Below are 25,238 nucleotides of genomic sequence, written 5' to 3'. Positions count from 1 at the left end.
TGTCTCTTCTTTCAGAATCATGGAATCTCTATGTATAAGGAACATGAGAAACTATGTAGTCCATCTAGTTATATTTGTCTGAGAATCTTCTCTACCACATATCCAACATATGCCATTTAGCTTTCCATTAAAGATAACGTATCTGTCTTTGTACCCAAGGAGAGAAAAATACTGTATCTCCTCTGAAATATTGAGATCTAAATATCAACTACCTTTGCTTTCCTTACCAGGGCTTTTTATTTGATAGGTATTTACAAAAATGATCCATGCAGCATGAAGCTGTTGAAAATTGACTCTAAAAACAAACTATGGAGGCATTGATATTTATTGGTAAAAATATTGATATTTTGGATTTTTTACTTAAACTATATTATAAAAGATAAAAGTTGGATTACTTGGAGCTTTTGAATGTTGGGAATTTGCATTGTATTTTGATGCTAAAATGAGAGAAGTAGAAGTTCAGTTAGCTTTCTTAGACCTTCCTGCATGTAAAAGGAAGACTTAAGAAATATTTAAAAGTTACAATTATTGAGAATTTTTCAAACAATTTTTTTCTTTTCTCAGGTGACTTTTACGAAGAGAAAATTTGGCTTGATGAAGAAAGCCTATGAACTTAGTGTGCTTTGTGACTGTGAAATAGCACTCATCATTTTTAACAGCTCTAACAAACTATTTCAATATGCCAGCACTGACATGGACAAAGTCCTCCTCAAGTATACAGAATATAATGAACCTCATGAGAGCAGAACTAATTCGGACATTGTTGAGGTAACACATATATCCAAAAATGACTAATTTACAAATAAATTTTTGCATTTTAATTTTTATAGACAAATTAACCTTTGTCAGTGTTTGAAGTTTTAAAACTAAAGGCTAAAAGTGAACATTTGTATTCTGGTTTCTTAATGATATGAAATAATTAGAGAGAGGAGTTGCTTTCTCTTTAAGTATAATGCCTCGCTACTAAAAATGTTATTTGCATCTAATTGTTCATTTAGCAACTTAAATATCATAAGTCCTTTTAACCAAGAAAACTTTGAAGGTATGCTAATAATATATACTCTGCTAATCTAATTGCTTTTTTTATAAGCTTTTTAGTTTGTGTCTGTGATTAAAAGGTTAGAATTATATCAGTGTATTGGTCAAGGATATAATATAAAAAATCTGAATATATAATTTGCAATTTTAATTATTTTATTTTCAATACCCTCAACTTCAAAAATCTAACAACATGGAAAAAAATAGAAGTCATCTTTTTCATACTGTTAACAGTTAGTGTAGGAGGTGAGGAATAACAGGGTATATTCCCTTCTCCCCAATTGCTCTCCTTAATATTTCCTCACCTTCATTGGACATTGTTTTTTTAGAGAAAAACAAGGCATAGTAGGTTTCCTACTCAAAAACAATGCACTAAAATAAAACTTCCTCCCCCCAAAGAAATAGTTTCCTTTCATCCAATCCTACCTTGGAACTACAAAATGTATTTTATTTTTCTGTAGTCTGCAGAAATTCTGAATTTTCTTTGAAATAGTAGAGGTTCCCTCCCTCAAACATTTAAAGTGATTTTTTTTCATTCAGAAAATTGGCTTTCTTCATTACCTGGGAAATAATAAAATTAAGTGGATTTGTAGTTTTAAAAAAATTACGTGACTATTTGGGTACATTCAATTTCCCATTACCAAAAATCTTTTGTAGTGCTTACCAAAGTAATTTTATAAAAATTGAATTTATAAAAATTGAATAAAATGCCATACAAATTTGTTTCCCTAAGAATTAATGAAAAGAGAGAATTCTCTTAAACAATTTCATTGTCTAGGAATTTTAATTTATTTTGCTTTGTAGAGATCATTTGTATTACATTATAGTTCTAAGATGAATTTAAATTACATTTAAAGCATATTTTTATGACATCTCTTTATATAGCATTCTTTTGGCTTCATACGATATACATTATATACATATGTACATATACATATATATGCTTTTATTTTTTAAAAATAACTAAACTGCTTGGCTTCCTAAGCATTTCTCTTAATTTTAAGAAATAGCTGGATTTTTAAATAAGAAGAGGTAGCCATAAATAGCAGAGTTAGTAGTAATCGTCTTCTTGTTCATTTCTTGGCCATAGTTTGTTGGATGCTGTTTGAGCTCTTTTGAAATTCATGTTAATTTATTTTGCATTAAATGAAGATACATATATTAACTGAACTACGTAACTATGTTTCCTCCTAATGTTTAACTTTAAAACCTTATTTTAAGTTCACCTGTAAATGACTTTGTTATTTAACATTTGAAGTAATTTATGGAAAATATAGCCAACCTTGTCTGTTATATCCTGCAAACACCTTCCCTCCCCCTGCAATACACATGCACGCTCTCAGCTTTCAAACTGTTTCTTAATATAAGTCCTATAATTTACATTCAATCAAGGTTTCAATTTAAGATTGATCCTTGTATTAAAAATACTAGCACATGGATATCTATTTTACTTCTGATATTTAATTGTAGTGGATGTTCTTATCTCTGCCAGGACGCTTAGAATACTTCTCAGATCTAAAAGCCTATTTCCTTTAAAAAGATGAAGTATATAGTTTGATTTTTAAACTGTAGCTTTTTTACAACTAACTTTCTCCATCCCAGTTGTGGCAAACTTATCTAAATGAAAAAAGGGTATATTTGTACTCTTCTTAGAAAATAGTCTGCATTAGTCATGTGTAGATTGGAAATCAGAATTGTGAATTTATATATGGGATTTTGATGTGTTCTTTTTAAAATTATTCATATTATTTTTATGAAGCTCTAAGGATCTAAATATAAGGAGGGAGCATATTGTATTATTGAAGGGACAAAAGAATTAGTTAATGTGTTGTGGTATTAAGAATTGGAAAACAGCTTTCTTTATTTTGATATTAAACATTTGCCTGACTAGACCATATTTTCTTTTAGAAGACAGTGGAGATCACATTTTTTAGTTGTAAATATTCACTGTCTTTTTCATATAACAGTGACACTATTAGCCAAACATTGTACACACTTTTTCTTCTAGTAGTGAAAATGAATTGTAATGAGACAGCTATAAAGATTATTTATAAGTTTACATGGTGTTCTTAAGAAACATATTTTATCACAAGTAATTAACATCTTATTCTTACTTTTCTACATAAACTCTGAGCAAATTCAAGCCTCAGGCTTTTTTATTACATTCCAGTGTAATATTCATTTGACATTGCATCATAGGTGGTGTCTTACTTTCCAAAACTTTGCACACAATCACTTTTGTTGTCAGCCTGAGAAAAAATATGGTCTCTATTAATTTCATTCGGTTCACACCGAATGTCTATATTGACACTTCAAATTTTTTTAAATTAAATCATAGCCTATAGTTGCTTAAGGATTATGTTTGTGAAAGGAACTAACTTTAAATTGAGAACACCAATTGAATTAAAGCTAATTCACATAATAGTATTGCCATTCTTGTTTTACAAAGTATTATACTAATGAAAGACTTATATGGTGTATACTGTACTGTTAATTAATTTGCCTTATAGAGTAATTTTAAAAATAGCTCATACATTCTCTCATTTGGTTTTCTTCTGTGAATAGTAGTAGCACATGTTTGTGATCTTTATTTTTCTTAATTGGTAGGGATTGGTTTTATTTTCCCCTCTATCAAAATGAGATATTTTTGGACATTATTTTAACATTTTACATTAGAGATTACTTTAAAAATAAAGGTCCAGTAGCTGGCAATATAATAGCCATTGAAAATGTCTTAATACTACTACTACTATAAATAGTTAATCATTAAGATCAATTTAAGAACTTTCAATGGAGATACTTTTTAATTAAGGCCAATATTTTGGTTGTGTTCTGCAGATATGTGCATTGCTACATAAAAATCCTTATGTGTTGCATCCCGAGCACAAAATAAAGTTAGCATAAGGATAACATCAATAGAATTATTATAACACAAAATTATGGATTATTAGCAGTGAGATGTAATACATTTACTTATCTTTCAATATCTTTTTTTCAGATACAGAAAATACAGTGTTGCATTCTTTTTTCTGTATCATACTAATTTTAATTTTATCATACTAATTTAAGAAAAATGAATTCCCATAAAATGTCATTAACTTTACAAATTTGATCATTTATTTAAAGAAGTTGCCATAGTTATTTCTTTTTTCTTTTTTTTAAACCAGCAGTATTTCCTCACAAATTCAGTTTCTACTTTAAAGCTTTAAAATATTTTAAATAGAATACCACAATCTATTTGTGGAACTTGCGCTATACTCTTCTTTAAGCAAATCTTATATATGAAAAATAAAGCTTATATAAGAGTTAAAATAGCAAGATGGGGAGAACTATTCCATTATAAAAGTAGTCACAAGAGTATATGTTTATATGGGAAGCACTTTTGCTCTGTTTAAAATGATTTATTTTAAAAGTTGATTTGCAAACTAATTTTTCAGGAATAAATACTGCAGAGTGTAAGATCATAACGCTGAAAAGGACCTCAGAAATCATCTAATCGTTTTCCTCTATTCCATTTAATAACATTATTAACATATATATTTAAATGCCAGAATTCACATATATAATGATAACTGCAAAAATTGTTTAAATTTTGTGTACTATATATCTTAACATTTTATGCCTTTTGCCTTAATGGCCAGATTATAATTACATTAAAAATAAATGAATAATAGGGTCAGTTATTAGATTTCTAACTTTTTTTGAACAGGTTACAGGAGTTTTAGTGTGAACTAAAAAAATTTATTCTAAAGAATTATTAGATGAGGGTTTTTGCATATGCATAGAAATGAAAACTTTGACAATAGATATATCAGTGCCAACATTGTCTTCTCTCCCCATTTAACTGAAGTAATTGAAATAATAAAATATACTGGGGTTTTTTTTGGTTTTTTTTTTTTTTTAGAATTTCACATTGCATTAGCATAGAAGAAAGTTCAAGAAATTACTTGTTCAGCTTAAAATTCTTTGATGTAGCCTTATAATCATTCAGTCAAGGAAGCAGATATATAGCCTTTGGCTCTTAATCTTTCTTGTGACCAAGTCTCTACTTGAGAACTTTCCTCCTCCTTCTAAAGAGAGACTGTTGTAGTTCTGGAGTTTGTTATATATGGGAATCTAGAATATATTACTCCCTTAAAAATTCAGAGAACTTCCTGTATCAATTATTTTGTGTCCTTAAGCATCCCCTTCACCAACAGAATCCATATTGTAATCTTTAGAAAACATTTTTCTTAAATTGCCACTGCCAAAAGGACTAAACCCTTGGTGTTCAACGTTTTGGTAATAAACTTTTCCAAACTTGGCTTGGCTAAATGGGGAAGAACTATCCTGAGCTATAAATTGGGGGTGTGGGGGGAAGGGAAGGAAGGAAACTCAAAATTATAACATGCTCAGTTAGAATAAAATAGGTAATCTTAAAAATTTGCAAAAAATGCATTAGGTTCTTAAAAGTTAGTCAAGACAAGGATGTAGTGGTGCTTAGTATAAATAAGATTTAGTAGAAAGAAAAATTGGCTTCTTGTTAGGATATTCTAATCTTCCTTCTTGCCTTCATATTAGAACAAGTAAGAATTGGTGGATAGATTTCAGGGGGCCGGTGAACTTGGATGGTGAAAAGTTACTTATTTTCAATGTCTTTTAACTGAAATGAACATTTCCTTGCCAAAGGAACTACGTACACAAAAAAAAGTTAAGAACGCCTCATATTCCAAAGATTAGTATTGACAATAACCATCAGAAGGAATTTGTATTATCCAAAAAAGTAAGAGGGGGACATCTGGGTCACTCAGTGGATTGAGAGCCAGGCCTAGAGACAGGAAGTCTTAGGTTCAAATGCGGCCTGAGACACTTTCTAGCTGTGTGACCCTAGGCCCATCCTTTACTATTCTTCTGCCTTGGAACCAATACATAGCATTGATTCTAATGCAGAAGGTAGGGGTTTAAAAAAAATGTTTTTTAAAAGAAAGCCCTGCTTAGCTAAAAGCTTTAGATAATAAAATGGTAAAAATGGTAATTAAGAATGTGACCTAAAAATTTTTTTTTCTGCAAACACTTTATAGAAAAATTGTGTTTTTGTCATGTTCCTTGCTTGGTAGTTTTGTATTAATTTGTTGATTGTAATAAATATTGTAGACAAAACAGGAAAAGAACTGCTTTAATACGATAGTGGTGATCATCCAGGCTGTTTTCTCTAAGAATGGTACTGGAAATAATATAGGTAGTAACTAAAAAATGAAATGAAAAAATATTAAAAGCGCAGGTATTGATTCTGAGGCAATTCAGAATGGTATGGTGGTTTGGATTATGGCATGAATTGTAAGCAGGGAATGAATTTCTAATACGTTCTTATTTAATTTGCTTAACATAATTTTTAGTCCACTTATAGAATGATGGTTGGGGGAGGAGGGAAGGGAAAGGAGTGTGTCTGTCACAGCCATGAGCCAGGAAGAAAACCAAACTGCTAGCCTTTTTCCTCTGAGGTCTGATGGTGACTTGACCAAACTAGGGACATTGTTTTGTTTAGGCTTACAGTATTGTAATAACTTTTTAAAAGGCTTTTCAGCCAATAAACATTTTTCTCCCCATTTTACAGATAAGGAATGGAACAGACAGGGAACGGTTAAGAGGCTTGCCTAATGTTTTACAGGGCTGCAATGGAGCGGCAGGGAAAGGGGAAAAAAAATATTGTGACACCTGGAGACAAGACAAAGCTTCCCTCCACCTCCAGCCCCCTGCCCTGCTCCTTTATTGATAACAGAACCTGAAGCAGCAAGATGATGATTCACAGGGTGAGGCATACAATCCTCATGGCCCTCCTTCTCCTTCCCACATTTTGCTGCACCACCACTTCACACAATGATCACCATAGTTTATTGCAATTTCGGTTTTAGTATTTTTATTTTGCAATATATTTTGAATATTATTCATCATATAATTATCAATTTTATTTTCTGTGCTTATTAAGAAAATATGCTACATCTCCAAGTGTGATTTTGACTAATTTCAGGCCAGTTTTTTTAATTTAAGGAATGTATCTTATTTTTCAGGAATCAATGGGGGAAATAGGGATAAAGTCATACAGCATTACTTCACAGCCTACTTTTCAGCAATAAAACTTTTTTTGAATTTTGTAGAATATCTGTACTGCATTCTGTATTGGTTCGCTTCCTCAAGGTACAGATGCAGTATGAATTATTTGTTTGTTTTTTTTTTAATTTAATTGGTTGGTAGTAATAGGAAGCATTGGTGAAATATATTTGTGGATGGGTAAATAGTTTTACAGGCTATGTTTTTGTGTTTTTTTTCAAGCCTGTCTGGTGTTAACTTATTTTATATTCTAGTAAATTTGGTTTTAGAGTGCTTTGTTTAATATACATTTTAATGAAATTATTTTCAAAAGATTAGCTATCATCCTCAAATCTTACTTTAAGGTAGTAGGAAAGCATTGTTTTAGGAGCTGTTTTGGGGCATGTATCTGATCAGTAATTAACAAATATCTGTCTATATTTGATAAGCTAGGAAAATAAAGGAAAAAGATTAAGTTGTTTTGAACCTGACTTCCGTTGGCTTAGAACCTCCAAATAATTTATTAACAATTTGTCTTTCATGATACTACAGTGCTGTTCTCTCAAGCACAAATATAGTTAGACTAGAAAAAATTATCTTGCTTTTTGGAATTAGAAATAATGAACTGAGGCAACATGTCTTAGTTTGAAGAAAGAAACAACTTTTAATTTCCCTTCTGTTCTTTTCAACTTTCAAAGAAAATAATCCTATTTTCTTAGGTTCACTTTTACTTAAAAAACAAAAAACTCTTCTATTTTATTGAGTATTTTCATTAACTTCAAGACAAATATTTGGTAAAAAGTTATAATTATTCTTCATATTGATTTCCTTAGTGATGTTTAAAGCAATGAAAGAAAAGATAAAGGTGAACTTATTGCTTTTATCCAATTTTTCATGGGAGTAAAGTGGAAATTTCCAATAAACAGAATTTTCTATGAAAATAACGAATAATCAGTATTTCTTAAGATTGTCATTTATAAGGGGCAGGTGGGTGGCTCAGTGGATTGAGAACCAAGCCTAGAGATGGGAGTTTCTAGGTTCAAATGTAGCCTCAGACACTTCTCAGCTGTGTGACCCTGGGCAAGTCACTTAACGCCCATTGCCTAGACCGTACCACTCTTCTGCCTTGGTTCTAAGGCAGAAGGTAAGGGTTTAAAAAAAAGTGTCATTTACAAATTTATTGAGGCATTGATTCTGTTTAATTAGATTAAAACAATGAAAAATAAATATAATACTTCCTTGTGCTTAGGGCCGATGTGGTTACCATCCTAAAGCATGGATTTAATCTGTAGTAGAGTTCAAATTCATTCTTGTCTTTTTTCCAAAGGACGTATATAATGTTTAGGTTATTGCTTAATAAACTTGCAGTGAATAGATTATAAAAAAATTTTAAGAGGAATTATGAATACTGTGAAAATTTAGTTTCAGACAAGTAAAAAAAACTAAATAAAACAGCAAATTTATATTTTACATGATAGTTTTAGTTCTGTGTTATTTTACAATTACAATATTCATTTGTCAGCCAAGAAATATCATGTAAGTTTTTAAATGACAAATATTTTTCATGTGAATCTTATCAAATTATTTAAACATAATCAGCTTCCTGTGATACACTAGATAGCTGGAGAGTATATAACACAAGAGTAACATTTCAGTATACAGTACTCATCAAAGTAAGAAGAATTTAGAAAACATTCATTAGTTTTAATACCTCCTTAACAAACACATCTTTGGAGAAGTAAATCTGACCCAAATATTTTATGTTTGTGTAGGCTCTGTGTGTGTATTTGTATGTATTTTTTTCCCTAAAAGTGGCTAGAAATAGCTTGAAGATTATCTGGTTTTTTTGTTTATTTCAAACTTGAATTGAGAATCTTTACAAATATAGTCAATTTTAATCTTGTGAAATAGTTTTACCTTTCAAATTGGTTAAATTAAAATATAAAAGTTAAATTAAGGTAAAATCTAAATTAGTGGCAAAGCTAGAATAAAACATAAAATTTTCAACTTGATGCACTAACTAAAATGCCATTCTTATTCTCAGATTATGTCAGCAGAATGGGAAAGACTTTTGGGATTAGACAATCCAACCCTTCGTTTTACACATTATGAAACTTAATATCCAACGTAGAATGATTTAATTGGGGTCACATAGCCAACTGGGGTTAGATCTGGCACTAGAACTCTTATCTCCTGCCTCTCCCACCATTTTAATATACTATTCTTGTTTCATTGATCTTTATAAGGAACCTTTTTTAATGCTTGATTTTATCTACTGTCCACTCAGGTTGTATAGAACTCTTTAACATCCTATTTAACATTACAGATCTTTTAAAATTACTAAAGTACAGTAAACCCAACTTCCTTCCCCATACAGTTTGCAGTTACCAAGTAGTTTCATAAACTAAACCCCTAATAATAAAAAACTAAATTATCTTGTTAACAGAAGTTCTTTTCTTGGATACAGAACAGTACACACACACAGCCTCAGCAATTGTGAAAAAATGTTTACCATGTATTAACAAAACTCACTAGAAGTTAATTCATGTGATATTCCTTACTCATTGTGATATTTAATAAAGGTTTGTGTTGATGTTTAAAGTGAAGTTGTTAAGCAGTGTTCTCTAACATATTATAGTTAAAAGTTTGACTTTTTGCATTTTTTGCCTGGTGGATATTTTAGCTTTCTTATATTGAGTTTGCAAATGTGGAATCAGAAGTTCTTCAAAACTTGGTGATTCATACTCATAAATGGTCTTTGTAATTTTTCAGTCTTAATAGGAAAGCAACACTATAAATGCCTTAAATTAAAAAAATACTTCTGAGACTGATTTACTTTTTTAATGATAAGATCTAAAGATTACTTATTTCTTCACCATTTTTCATTTTTGGGATCTTAGTCTTCCTTTCTAGACTTTATTAACTTCTGTCCTAAAAGAAAATTATAGAAATTAAAGAGTAAAGGAAAATAACTTTCCTGGCATTAATTTTTTTAATTACAGGGAAGGATATCCAAATCTATGATTTCTTTGGTATGAGAAATTCCCTATATGTAAACTCCTTCTAATAATGCAGATAAGCAACTTGTCAGTAACTTATATTCCCAATCAGTTGCCTGGGGAAATAAAAGATTGTCCTTTGCCTATGATTGTATAACAGTTATTAATGTTTTGGAGTCATAACTTGAACTCCTATTTTCTTGACTCTGAAGTTGCCCTGGTCCATTTTGCTGCAGTGTGTCTCATTCAGAACTTTTCATGTTTCCTTTTTTATTATTAAGGTATTCCTAATCAATAGATAAAATGGTAAATGTAATATGAACATTTTTATATTAGGAAATGTTTATTTTTAAAATTTCTGCTGTTAGATTTTTAATTGCTAAATATGCTTTATTGTGTTTCTACTCATAATAACATTTGAATAGTTTTAAAGTCATTTTAGTTAAGGAATGTTTCCTCGGTCCTCATTACAATTCAGTGACACTAATATCCAGAAGTTACAGGGACATGCAAGCCCTTCAATTATTAATTGTGGAAATTAGTAACTTATTTCTTTAAATGAACTTTAATTGCTTTAACCAATAAATCAGTCCAAGTTCTGAATTTCTGATTAATGCACAAATTCTTGGCTCATCATAATTTCAATATAATTATTTTCTGTCATCAATATTTTTGGAGAAAACTTTACTACTCATTAATTGATTTCTTATTTTCTGGAAATTGCCAACTCATTCTTTGGGACTTCAGTAGTAGTTGTATTATGAAATAGAATTTTGGCTATTTAAGAATTTTTCTTTTGTGTATTACTGTACTATAATATTGAATTTAATTTTTTCATATCACATTTAGTTGCCTAAATTTTTAGTATTACTTTGTAAAGTGGTACTACCACAGGGTAAATTCATATATAATAATAAAGAAGGTAGTACCTAGTCAGATAATTAGTAGATGATAGGTATCTAGTAATAGAATATTTATACTAGTATTTGATATGTGTGGCTCATTCATAATGCAGCTAATTTTGTTATAGTCTGTCTAATCTTTCTAGTTTCAGTAACTATATGTGGCTATTATGTTTCTAACTTTTAGACTGAGTGATGCAACAGTGTCAGTTTTACTATAGCTTTGCTCTGGGAATTAAATGAGATAATTCGTATGAAAATTTTGAAAAGTATTAACAACACTATAAATTAAAAATATTGTACTTCGGCTTTCCTCTTAAGAAATATTCACAGGGATGAGCATATACCTATATTTTATATTTGATGCTCTTCATGTACCAATTCTTGGATTATTGAACATCATCTAATCAATTTGCATTTTTTAAAAACTGTTTTTTGGTTGTTGTTATTTTGTATAGGCAGGATGAAATGGAAGTAAAAAGCAATGGACTTACAGGCCTAGAGATGGGAGGTCCTAAGTTCAAATCCGGCCTCAGACTCTTCCCAGCTGTGTGACCCTGGGCAAGTCACTTGACCCCCATTGCCCACCCTTACCATTCTTCCACCTAGAAGCCAATACACAGAAGTTAAGGGTTTAAGAAAAATTAAAAAAATTAAAAAAAAAAAAAAAAGCAATGGACTTAGAGTTCTAAGAGCCCTGGTTTTGTATCTTTCTAAACTTACACTAGCAATGTGACCCACTAGTGAATTGCTCAATCCCTTGGTCAAATCAAGTTAAAAATTATTAAGTACTTACTATAATCTGGGCATGGTACTAAACTCTAGGAATTCATATACAAGTAGAAATAAAGACAATCCCTGTCTCCAAGGAAGTAGGATAAGACTACACAGAAAAGTAAGCTAAACAATGGGGAATGAGGAATGACATATCCTCTATGGCCTAGTAGAGAAAGTCTGGAGAGTCAAGAATGGAATCAGGAGAGGAATGAACGCATGGATGATCTAGATGCCTTCCTTAAAATGGGGTTTCTGAGAGGAAACAGATAATCATTACAAGCAATAAAAGTCATCTAACAAAGGTTATTTTCATCAATCCTCTGTGCCTCAGATTCATCATCTATAAAATATATATATTAAAAACATCTACTTCACATGATTATAATGATCAAATGGCATACTATATGTAAAGTACCTTGCAACTCTTAAATGTCATAATTATTGCAATGATTATTTTATTAATGCCGGGAGAGTACTGGTGGAATAGATAGGGAGGAGAGGAGGCTTTGGTTTACTAATTTACAACTAATTGTTGAGTGTTATATGGGTAGTTACAATGAAACACTAGAGTGAAAATTAGCAGTCTTTGTTTTTCTAGTCTTCCCATAACTTTCACATAACTTTTCAGTTATGTGATGTTGGGCAAGATTAACCTCTGTAGTGCCAACTTCATTTGTAAAATAAAGAGATGAGACTAAATGATGCTTGAAACAATCATGTACTGATACAGTGCAATTCAAGTTGAAACCAATTAAAAAGCATCACATGTCAGGCAACTCAACTTACCAAGTGCTTGGTGATGCAGATAAGAAAAAGACAATCCCTATCCCCTAAGAGCTTACAGTCTAATGGGAGAAGACAACACAGAAGACGAAACTGGAAAGTGGAGTCAGAAGAACACTATACTAGTGGGGTACTTCTGTGGACCTGAGATCAAGAGCAGCTGCAGATGCAAAGTGAAATTGGAAATCCAGCTTCTGCCCTCTTTTAAGGGAAACTTTGGGTGGAATTTAGTGTTCTACCCATCAGCTCTCACATCAGAGTGGAGAGGAGGTTGAGAGAGTTGGGAAGATATTGAGCATACCCACGTTTAAGTTAGACGATACAATGAGGTGATTTCTGGTAATCAGCTAAGATCTGGTGGCCATTTCACATGAGAGAATATGTCCTCTTGTGACTGGAGAAATGCTTAAACTGTTCAGCTCTTCCTTTCCCCCTTCTATCAGCTATAAGACAGATATGAGAATTGGCCAGTTATATTTGTTGTAACTGGGTAGTCACTATTATTTATTTGAAGCCGGCAGCTACTCCACCAACCAATCTCCATCCACACTCCCAAGATTTTGGTCATTTTAATTTTGTGTGTAAATTACAACTAGTAATTGAGAGCTAGTTAGTCTTTTCTCTCATCATATTGTTTATATTGCTTCTATGGGCAGATTAGCAGTACTGCCATTTTTTATTGTAGTGCTTCTCCACTCTGATTTCAAATATAATATTTTGAAGAGGAATTATATAATATTCTTTGATTTATAAAATGCTTCTTTATTGCTGTTTTGGCTACTTCTAGATGAGTATTCATATAAATGATAATGATGTGTCGGTACTTTTGTATATCAGTTCTCTTAATACACACGTGTCTTACATATGTATAATTAACCCCCATTTTAAAGATAAAGAAATTAAAGAATAAGGAGACTCATGGTTTGCTAATGAGTCCCATAATAAACCACTGGAATAGCTGGAATTAAAAAACCTCCTGCCTCCCAAAACTGTTGTTTAAAGTACCCTAATCTATATTACCTATTAGACCTGAGGATATTTAGAAATCTGCAACTCTCAAATTCTGTATATAATCACTTTATATAGATTGTCTGCAATTTGTGCTATTAAATAGAAAATTCTATAATTGTCAGTAAAACATTCTAATGTCAGTCATTATAACTATATCAAGGATATGTAATCCTTTAAAATGTAGGATAAGACTTATTGAAATGTTTAAAATTTTATAGAGTAATGTTTCTAAACATTTCAATTTTCAATTAGTCAGTTTTGTTAGCAATATGCTATGCCAAACAAATAAAAGATACATAGCCCTATAGTTTACAGTCTTAAAAGGAGAGAAAAGATATAGGTGAAACAACTTCTTATAAATTTCCCCTATTTCCCAGAGCCTAGCACAAAGTATTATACATTATACTTTTTTGAATGAATGAAATCAAAGTTGACCAATATGCTTAAATACTCAAATTGATCTGTGATTTCATGGATTTGGAAGTTCTGTGCAGTGATGCATATCCTAGTCCTTCTATGCCTCCCTATGCTGTATAAATTTTGTCCTTATACTCCCATAAGCTCTCTACAAGAGTTTACTTAGTGGGTTGGAGGCCTTTTCATTGCTTTCTTGTGACAGTGCAAGGGGACCAATGGATCATTTTGGCTGTCCTTCACCTTCATTACGTGACTAGTCCTCTTCCTTTTGTATATTTCCATAACAATCTTTTTCTATTCTTGAAATTCCTCATTAATTTGATGTTGTAGCTTGCTCATACCTGCTATGTAATTTCTTCATTGCCTCTGTGTAATAATTATTTTTAATTCTTCAGAGACTTTTGTGTTCTATGTTTCCCTGCCAAAGAACAACATGAATAGAATTTTGACCTCAAAAAAATGGGCCTTGTGTTTTGTTTTGTTTTGTTTTAATTGAGGTCATTAAAAGTTAATAAATTTCCTGAAAACAATCTAGCTAACTTCTCTTTTTCAACTCTGGACCTAATTTCTTATCCATCTGTACTTTCTGTCTCAGGTATACATATTGATGGATGAGCTCTATAGGTTGTTCTTCCCAATGAATGTCGTAATCTGGACTGTAGAAATTCTTCATCTACTTAGTCTTTCCTGTATGCATGGTAAGGCCAAACTCTTTTTTAGTGGTTACAAACCTCTTCCTAGAGGCTCTGCAGTCTTCTGGGGGCTTGATATAGCCAACACAGTGTCATGCAAACTGAAGTAACCAGAGGACTTTACCACTCTTAGAGAATTCCTTTTCAACTTGAACTCTGTGCTTGATCCTCCTCCATTATAGCGGTGAACACCTATGGCAAACATCTCCCTCCTCTGTGTGTCACCTCATATTTATAATCATAAGTTTGTTGGGTAGCATTATTTTTCTAGTTACACCTTTCCAGGAAAACTTTTTTTTAAATAATGCACAAAGAATAAGCATATTGGAATTCATATTCTCTATATCTTTTTGTTAATTGTGAAATGGTAAAGATGTCATGCACTGTTGCTTACAAATGCCTGCTTATTCCTTATCAATGACATTATCAGGGATTTCCTTGGTATGTATTTAGATGATTCTCCCTAATATATTTATAAAAGAAGAGTAGGCATATACAGTAGTTGTAGTAGTATTTGATACTTTCTTGTTTTATTTTGGTACTAAGAAGGTCTCAGTTTTTTCCCTTCACACCTTTGGTATATTTCCCACCTTAAGATGCCTTGCATTCTGGCCTCCAATTCTTTCAACATTAATTTCAAAACCTATTTGGTCCATCTGGCTGCACTTCTGGAATTGTAGTCTTAGGGTTAAATGTGATGATTCTATTATCCTTGACAATGAAAACAATTTGCTGTGGTAGTTTTTTCAGATATCAGTTTTTCTTCATTTTTTGTCCTGTTTTCATTTTTTAAATATCCTTGGGAGGTTGGATTTATTACCAAGTTTTTAAAAAAAATTAGTTTTGCCTTCCACTGCTTTTCTTTGCTATATGAGACAGTATAGCTCCCTGTATATCATTTTTCCTAATATTTTACCAAAAAAAAGATTGTATTCTAAATCAGTGTTGTCTTTGCCTTCCATTTCTTTGTGTAAGAAGAGGCACCTTTATTTTAATTGGTGCAATGAATTGGACAATAAAGAATATTTTGTTCCTCCAGGAACTTGAGGAATTTCAGACTCAGATTGTCTCAACAGTTGTTTCTATGTTGGTCATTTTAAAGTTGAGTGTAAAGTGGGACTTTCTGCATGATATGTATAGTTATGGAACAAAAACTCCCTTATATACATTAAATGCTGTTTCAATACCCCATTTCCTTCACAACCTCATTTTCTCATAATATGTGTAGGCTTACATTGGTCATGTTACCTCTATGAGTCTTTAATGTACATTTACTGATAGTTTCTAATTCTGAATTTCAAAAAACATAATATAGAATATCCTAAGTAAAAGTTCATTATTTAAAATTTACTTTCAATTATAACCTCAATTTTATTTCAGGCTACATAAAGGGAGTACATTTAAAAAATTTTCCCATTTCATCTAAATCTAAAGAGTACTATAGTATAACCGAGTTCTATATTTGAAGTCTGAAGTCCTGACTTTAATTCTAGTTTTGTTATTTAATAGCTCTTTGACCATGGATAGGTAACTTAAACCCAATAAACCTCAGCTACTTCATCTATAAAAATACTAATACTTGGATAACAGGTTTGGAACTTATTTTTTAATGGAAATAAGATGAACACAGACAGGGAAGGCTTCATAGAGGACATAGGACCTATGCAGATCCTTAAAGGAAGAAAAGCATTTTCAAAGAGTTAGTTCATCTAAATATTTAAGAGGTAATGGCTAACATGTGAAGTTCAGCAAATAGTAAAAAAGTGCAGTTAATTTGTAATATAGAGAGTTTAAATAATGCTTTTAATGATAGGTTGGAATTGGTTTTTTTATCCTCAAGGCTTTGAGAGTCCTTGAAAGTTTTTGAGCAAGGGAGTGATATGGGAAGACTTCTACTTTAAGATTATTTTGGTAGCTCTATGAAGGATGGATTTGGGGGTTGGGGAAAGAGAAGAGCCATAGCAAGGAAACAGGTTAATAGATTATATTATGCCAGGAAATTTGTAAGTATAACATGCCATATTAATAAGAAAAACAAAAATCACATGATTGTATCAGTAGATACATAAAATATCTTTATAAGAATATGGAACTAATTTATTCTGTAAAAAAGTAATCACAGGAGCAAATATAGTATTCCCAAATATGATGAACAATATTTAAATCCTTATACTATATCCTGTTTCAATTTTTATTTGTTCTTTCAATTTATAAGGCTCTAATTATATTGTTATATTGTATTATATTGTTTCCCTGGTTGTGCTTACTTTGTTCTCCATCAATTCATAGTTATCTGTATTCTTCACATTCATCATATTTTGCAGCACAGTTATATTCACAGTCATTTACCATCTATTTTGTTTCCAGTTTTCTGTTATCACAAAAAGCAATTACTAACACTATTTGTTTTGGAGACAAATTCAAGCCTTACCAATAAGTTAAGGGATAAAGTAAGGATATCCATTGTCATTACTATTATTTGACAGTTCTAGAATTGCTGACTGTAGCCAAAGAGGGAATAACAGATTAAGGGAATAAGCATAGGGAAAATTTTCTCACTTTTAAAATAATGTGATAATTTACTTAGAGAATCCCAGAGGTCATGGGATCTTAACAATATGTCGTGTTATAGAGCTACAATTTTCTAGTGATAGGTTTTCATTCATTCAACATGCTAGCTACCCAGCCTCTTTGGGGGACTACTGTTTACATTGTTTCTTTGCCAAATATTTCAGTACTTTATCAAATCTCTGATCTCATAGATATATATATATATATATATACATAGATATATATATATATATATATTGCCACCTATACATAACTTCTTCTCTTGCTATTCTTCTCCATGTTCTCCATAAATCCTTGACAAAGCATCTTCTCTAAAATGCTAAAGGTTTCTCTGCATCTTTTTTTACATTTGGTCAGTATATTACAGCACATTGGACTATCTATTGGTGCTAATTCTCACTCCATAATAAAACTACATCTTTTTTTTGATCATTAGTTTCTTTCACATTACTTTTTTTTTTGTTATCTTGTAATTATGTTGTAGCCTAGTTTTACCTACCATACATCTCTGTTACCTTCTGGGTCACCTATAGTTTTGATTCTTAGCTCAGAGCCTGACACATATTAGGTGCTTAATGAATATTTATTATTTAGTTGTGTGATTCTTGAGAGAGTATAATCTTTACTATTTGTAACATACAACTGTTATGAATAAAAATTAATCTTGGAGACTTTATGCTAAATTATGAATATTTACTAGTAAAGAAAATAAAGGTTTCAGCCTATCTAATTCAAAGACCCTGGCCAAGTTACTTCTGCTTCAACAGGTCCTAGATTCCCCTAGATTAACCACATGGTTGGGCCAGACAAATTAAGGCCATCCAAGGAGCATGTTCAGGAAGGGACTAGAACCCAAGAGACACAGTTCCTGAATTCCCAGTCTGTCGTGCCCACCCCAGGCAGCTACTGCTTGCCAGAGATGTCTTATATAGATAAGCCCCAGGAAGAGAGCACCCACTTCATGCATTGGCTTTTTAAGCCCAGTCTAAACTCTCCCCTAAGATTTTCTGATTGGCCAGGATTTCACTTCAGTCCCTACAGGTTATATCCCTTGACTTCAGCTAGTCAGGAACTGGCAAATTAAGACACATGACTCTCTGACCCTTATTTTATAAGACTTCTGGGATCTGGTGATCCTCCTAGATATTTAATTCACACACAACTTAATAGAGAACAATTATATTAAATAGATTGACTTTTATATGAGAGAGCAGCTTCTGATCATCAAAGACACTGCATACTTTTCAAAACATAATCCAACCTTCTTATTCCTATTCATTTCTGGAACCAAGTTATTATCATTGGTAATTCTTAATTTACTGACTCAATCAGCATGGCATAGTCTGAAAGTATTTAAGTTATCATAGATCTCATTGAAGAAATCTTATAGTTTAGCCTTAAAGGTTCTCTTCCATCACTTCTATCCATCCACATCATGGTTATATTTATATTATACAGGATTATTTTATAAATGCCATCACAGAAACTTCTTTAGAAGACTTGTAATTAAACTTAAGCGAGATATACAGAAAAACATAGTCAATGAAAGTATTCACCACTCTGTGAAGAACACTCTATACAAGCTCCCAATTGAAGGAAAGGTTTGGTGTAGTTGGTGCAAGCCTGCACATGTTAATGTTTACTCATAATAGTATTTCACCAAAGTAATTGTAATAAATTTGGACTTGAAATGCTGATGACTAACCTTTGTATTCAGGGAATAATCTATCGGATGCTTTTTTGCTTGATAGTTTGACCCATAATTGTAGAAATTCTTATGTGTTTTAAAAGAATGAGGGCTGACTTTAGTCCTTAAACATATTTATCAGAGATTCAGATTAAAACTAACCAGCTATTTGAAAAATTCCATCTTTTGTTTTGCTCCAGGTCTTTTGTTACATAGTGGTTTATATAGCAAATACTCTCTAATAAACATTCAGATTTTCTTCCTCTTGTTTTGCTTATGTCCATAACTGTATAATTATATTTGAATTGAAGATAAACAGAACATTGTAGACCCTTGGATTTATAAACACTTCACTTTGTTTAAATTATTTTTAAAATATTTAAATGAGTAAAAGAAACTTTAAGACTAATATACAATAAAGTGGAATCCAGAGAGATAGTAAAGTAGCATATACATATATTCCCTCTTGCCTAACTTTTCTTCCCCAAATTAATGATCTCCATTTCAGATTTTGAATCAAATGTTTAGCTGGACAGAAAAGGATAGAGATAAATGAATTTTTAAAAAGAAAAATAATGATATAAATAAATTTAAGGAATTTGTACAGAGTAGATAACTAGGAGTATGACAAAAGATGTGAGAATATACTAGCCTCAAATTAGTATAAACAAAAGAAATCACAGGGACAAAGTACTGACTTAAAAGAAGTATATAAAATTACTACAAAAGAAATAAAATGAGCAAATATAAGTCTAACAACCATAACCTTAAACGCAAGTGTATTAAACAATTCCACAAAATGTAAGAATGTGGCAGAATGGATAAGAAATAATCTTTAAAATAAAGAAAAGGAAAGGAGTAAGGTAAATGGGAGACTGGAAGAAAATTTAGTATGTATCAGGTGATTCCCCAAAAGGAATTGCATTCATACTTAAAGATGAAATAAAACCAAAAATTCACAATGTCAAGGGAAAGAGCCAGGGAAAGTACCTTACACTTGAATAGAGTGAAATACTACCAATATGAAATGTCTGTGCTTGAGGTAAATAAAACATTGATTTAGTTCTTACTATATATGCACCAGGCACTGTGCTGAGCACTTGGAATACAAATACAGGCAAACAGACTTTCTCTGACCACACTAAAGGGGAGCTGAAAAGCAGGATGGAACAGAGCTGCAGGGTGTCCTAAAAATCTGACTCAGGTTGAGAATGAGCAGGGCTAGACTGGACAATCCTAAAATAGATGTTGGGGCAGATAGTGGTGGATATGGAAGTGTAGCCAGTAGGAGAAGGTTGCTAGGGCAAAAATGAGGACATAGGCTGGAAATTCATGAACCAAACCAGGTTTTAAGAAATGATGCTTCTAAATTCATAAAGGAAAAGTTTAACTGGAATTTTTAGGACATAGATGGTAATATCATAATAGTGAAAGACTTCAATATTCGTCTCTACACCTGAAAAATAAACAAAGTACAAAAAAGACATGAACAAGCTGTTAGAAAAATTGGATCTGAAAGACTTAGGACATCCCATTTTTTAAAAAGTACTATTGTGTTTTGCTTTTACTTTTTAAATTCTTAGAGATTACACCCAGTATGTGAGAGGTGCCTTATAACAGAGTAAAACAGTTCAAATAGAGCCAATAAAACAATGTCCTTATTTGAAGTGTGTGCGGCATATCATATCTGTGTCACTCCGTTCTTGACTTCTGTCTTTTTAAAAAGGAAAATATTATTTTTCTCTTCTTACCACCTCCCATAGCCCAGTAAGGAAAAAAAAATATTTTTTATAACATGCATCATTTTTTATCAAGCAAAACTTGTCCCTTAATGACCACATAACATGATTCTGCACTAATCAGACTTCTAGAATCAGGAATGTTTGTTATCTTTATCACTGTTCTAATAGCTTTCAGAGTTGTTTTTAAGAGTGTTATTCTTTATGCCTTAAAAAATTTTTTTAAATGAGCAAAATTGTTCATTTTAAAAAATATTGATATTATAAAATGTTCTGGTTCTACTTCTTGCTTTACCGATTCATTCATTCTTTGTCTTTTTGAACTTTCTTACAGCATAGTAGTATCTTAGGATATTCTTGAACTCTATTTTATACATATGTTCTTCAAATGATTGAATCCCTTGGTTTCCTTTTTTCCACAACAAAAAGCCAGTATAAAATTTTTGTATATAAAGAACCTTCTCTTTCTTTAATCTCTTAGGCCAAAGGGCATACACATAGTAACTTTTTGTATATAATTGCAAATTGCTTTCTGTTATGGTGATAGCTATTCAGAAGTCTAACTGTGTAACAATGTGCCTTTTTCCCCCCCCACAGACCTTCCAATATTTATCATTTTCCTTTTTTGTCATCTTTGCCATTCTAATGATGTAAGGCAGAATTTCATGATTACTTTGGAGAATTTTTTCATATGATATATATATATTTACCAATTGGGGAATTTTTTTTCTTATAGGTTTGAATCAGTTCCTAATATTGTGGAAATGAGACCTTTGTGAGGGAAACTTGATACAAAGGTTTTTGGGTTTTTTTTGCCATTGATTTCCCTTTTAATCTATACTTCATTAGATTTGTTTGTGTAAAACCTCTTAAATTTTATGTAATTAAAACTATCCTGTTCCTCTTCTGTAATCTTCTCTAATTTAAAATCAGTACCAAATTGTTTTTGTGATTACTGCTCCTTGTATAGTTTGGAGATCTGGCACTGATAGGTCCCCTTCATTTACATTTCTTTTCATTGTTTTCTTGAGGTTCTTTATCTTTTTTCTTTCATATTAATTACTTTATCATATTTCTAGTTCTATAAAGTAATACTTTCTTAGTTTGATTGGTCTGGACTTAAATAAAATAATTTAGGGAGTATCACAATTTTATTAAATTGACTTGGAATACTCATGAAATTAATTTTTCATGTCTTTATTTCTAGAAAAATTGTTCATAGTTGTTATTTACATCGTTCTTGTGGGTATCTTATAAGGTAGGCTTTCAAGTAGTTTAAAGTAATTTTTTTTTAACCCTTGTACTTCGGTGTATTGTAAAGGTGGGCAATGGGGGTCAAGTGACTTGCCCAGGGTCACACAGCTGGGAAGTGGCTGAGGCTGGGTTTGAACCTAGGACCTCCTGTCTCTAGGCCTGACTCTCACTCCACTGAGCTACCCAGCTGCCCAGTTTAAAGTAATTTTAAATGAAATTAAATCTCTATCTTCCTAGTGGGTTTTACTAGTATTGAATAGGGATGCTAATGATTTATATAGATTTATTTTATTTCCAGTAAGTTTGATGAAGTTCTTGTTTCAGTTAATTTTTTAGTTCCTGGAGACAGCCAGGTGGTACAGTGGATAGAAAACTGAACCTGGAGTCAGGAAGACCGGTGTTCAGTTTTGGACTCAGCTATTTACTTAGTGGTCATGTCATTCAGTAAGTCACTTAGCCTCTATCTGCCTCAGTTTCTTAATTTTAAAAGGGGAGTAATAATAGCATTTACTTTTCAAAATTGTTGTGAGGATCAAATGAAATAATATTTATTTAGTACTTAGTACCCAGTACTGGACACACAGTAGGTACTTAATAAATCGTGTTTCCTTCTTTTCTACACTAGCATATCATGTGTAAAAAGTGATAATTTTATTTCTTCTTTATCTGTGACTGTTCTCTAATTTCTTTTTTTTGTCTTATTACCATAACTTGTATTTCTAGTAACATTATCGTGTAGAAGTGGTGATAAAGGACAACCATGTTTCACCCTTTGTTTCACTGATATTATTAGAAAAAATTTTAGTTATTTCCAATATAATTAATGGTATCTCCTGATTTCAGGGATGAACTATTTATCATTTTGAAGATAAACCTATTTATTCCTACATTTTATCATGTTTTTAACAGAAATAGAAATTGTATTTTGTAAAAAGCTTTTTTGCACCTATTTATAGAATCATATTTTTGTTGTTTTTGTCTTAATATGGTTCAGTAAGTTTATATCTTTCCTACTATTCAATAAAACATATTCCTAATGTAAGTTCAACTTTGTTATTCTATATAATCTTGACAATATGTTGTTTTAGCCTCTTTAACAATATTTTCTTTTAACTTTTTGCATTTATGTTCATAAGTGATATTGGTCTATGTTTTCTTTTGCTATATTGATTTGCCATAGCTTCTGTATCAAAACTATATTTGTATCAGAGAAGGAAATTTAGTTGCATATCTGATTTTGCTTTTTTTTTTTTGACAACAGTGTATATACTCTTGGAATTAATTGTTCTTTTAATATGTAATAGAGTTCACTAAATTCTTTCTGATCCTGGAGTTCTTTTCTTTCTACATTCATTTGTAACTTTTCCAATTTATTCCTCTGAAATTGTGTTTGTTTAAATTCTCTTATTTTTGTTTTCCAACTAGGTGTTTTATTTTGTAAATATTCATTTGTTTCATTTAAGTTGGTTTGTTGGCTTATACCTGGGGAAAATTGCTTCTAATATTTTTCTTTTTTCATTTGTTGTGAATCTTCTGTTGAGTGGAATGTATTTCTATATTGTACTTTTCTGTTGTTTTTTGTTGTTTTTTTGTTTTTTAATTTTAAACCCTTAACTTCTGTGTATTGACTTATAGGTGGAAGAGTGGTAAGGGTGGGCAATGGGGGTCAAGTGACTTGCCCAGGGTCACACAGCTGGGAAGTGTCTGAGGCCGGATTTGAATCTAGGACCTCCCATCTCTAGGCCTGGCTCTCAATCCACTGAATTACCCAGCTGCCCCTATATTGTACTTTTTTTTATTGTGTGTGTTCTGCCTTTTTTTTTGACCAGGTTAGATGATACTGAAATTTAAGTACACCCGCTTCACTCCCTTTCATGTTTGCATGCAGCTCTACTTTCATAATTTAATTATGTGTCTCTTACAAGTTCCCCCATCTTGTTTGCCATTTTCCCTTAGTATAACCTTCCCCACTCCTCTTTTGCTTTTTTCTTATATCTTTAAAACAACAAAACTTTAAATCCTTTATGATCTTGTATGACATTAGAATTCTTTTAACAACCCCCAGTCCATCAGAGAATGTAAATAATTCATCCTTATGAATCTGATTGTTCACTTGTAGTTACCTTTTTTTTTTCCTTTTGACTTCCCTTTTTATATATCAGAATTCTTTTCAGTTTGGGTTTTTTCTTCAGGAATATTTGAAAATCCTCTTTAATAGAAGAATTGCTTTTTTTCCTTGTGGGATTATATTCAGTATTGCTAGGTTAAGTTATACTTGATTATACACCTTCTCTTTCTATTCTCTTCTTTAAAGAGATAGCTGCTAAATCTTGCAGGTGTAATTTAGTTCCTCAGTATTTCATTTCTTTCTTCCTGGCTGTTTATAACATTTTTTCTTTTGTATGAAAACTTTGGATTTTGGCAATGGCATTCTTGGGAATTATCATTTTGAGGTGTTTTTTGTTTGTTTGTTTGTTTGTTTCTCTTAGGAGATGATAAGTGAATTCTTTTTATTTTCACATTGGCTTCTTGTTCTAATATGTCTGGTCAATTTTCTTGATCTCTTGAAACCTGATAGATATGTAGGCTCTTTTTATCAAGTATTTCAGATAGTCTTATAATCTTAAGAGTTATCTCTGTTATCTATGATAGTTGTTTCTGATATATCTTAAATTTTCCTTTGTCTTATTATTCTTTTGACTTTGTTTTAAGAATTCTTATCATCTTCTAGAGCTATTAGTTTTCATTTGTTCCATTTCTATTTTTAGGCAGTATATGACTACTAGGTTAAGATTTTATGCCTCTTCTGTTTAGTTCCAGTTAACCTCCTTTTTTGATTTCTTTTTGCTATAGATCTCATTTATTTTATAATGTCTTTTAAAAATTCGTGCTTAATTGTTGCCATCAAATTTTAATTCTTCTTGTGGGCAAGATGTTGGGGTTTTTTTTAAAAACCTTTACCTTCCATCTTATAATCAATACTATGTGTTGGGTCTAAGGTAGAAGAGTGATAAGGGCTAAGCTATGGGGGTTAAGTGACTTGCCCAGGGTCACCCAGACAGGAAGTGTCTGTGGCCAGATTTTAACCTAGGACCTCCTGTCTCTAGGCCTGGCTTTTAATCCACTGAGCCACCTAGCTGCCCCCCAAAGTGTTTTTTCTTTAAAGTTTTGATGATAAGGTTTTAAAAATTATTCTCTTATAGGTTTGTGTCATACTCATCTTTAACATCATGAAGTCCCTTATTTAATTGTTGTTTAGCTTATTCTTATTGCTGAAGTTTCAAGAGTTGAATTCTAGATCT

The 25,238-nt window shown here is 31.5% G+C and overlaps 1 protein-coding gene across 5 annotated transcripts in view; it reads left to right on the top strand.

Moving 5' to 3' along the window:
* Positions 1 to 25,238, top strand: part of MEF2A (myocyte enhancer factor 2A) — a 197,750-nt gene that overhangs the window by 121,129 nt on the left and 51,383 nt on the right. For 4 of the 5 annotated variants that reach the window (XM_044665416.1, XM_044665415.1, XM_044665414.1 and 1 more), the window contains exon 4: positions 565 to 768. The exons of the other annotated variant lie outside the window; for it this stretch is intronic. In XM_044665416.1, the coding sequence (XP_044521351.1) occupies positions 565 to 768 (204 nt within the window). The remainder of the gene's footprint in view (positions 1 to 564; positions 769 to 25,238) is intronic. 5 annotated transcript variants of the gene reach the window in all.

The sequence above is a fragment of the Gracilinanus agilis genome, chromosome 2, assembly GCF_016433145.1.
Source record: "Gracilinanus agilis isolate LMUSP501 chromosome 2, AgileGrace, whole genome shotgun sequence".
Classification (NCBI taxonomy): Eukaryota; Metazoa; Chordata; class Mammalia; order Didelphimorphia; family Didelphidae; genus Gracilinanus; species Gracilinanus agilis.
This window is presented reverse-complemented; position numbering and strand designations above follow the sequence as displayed.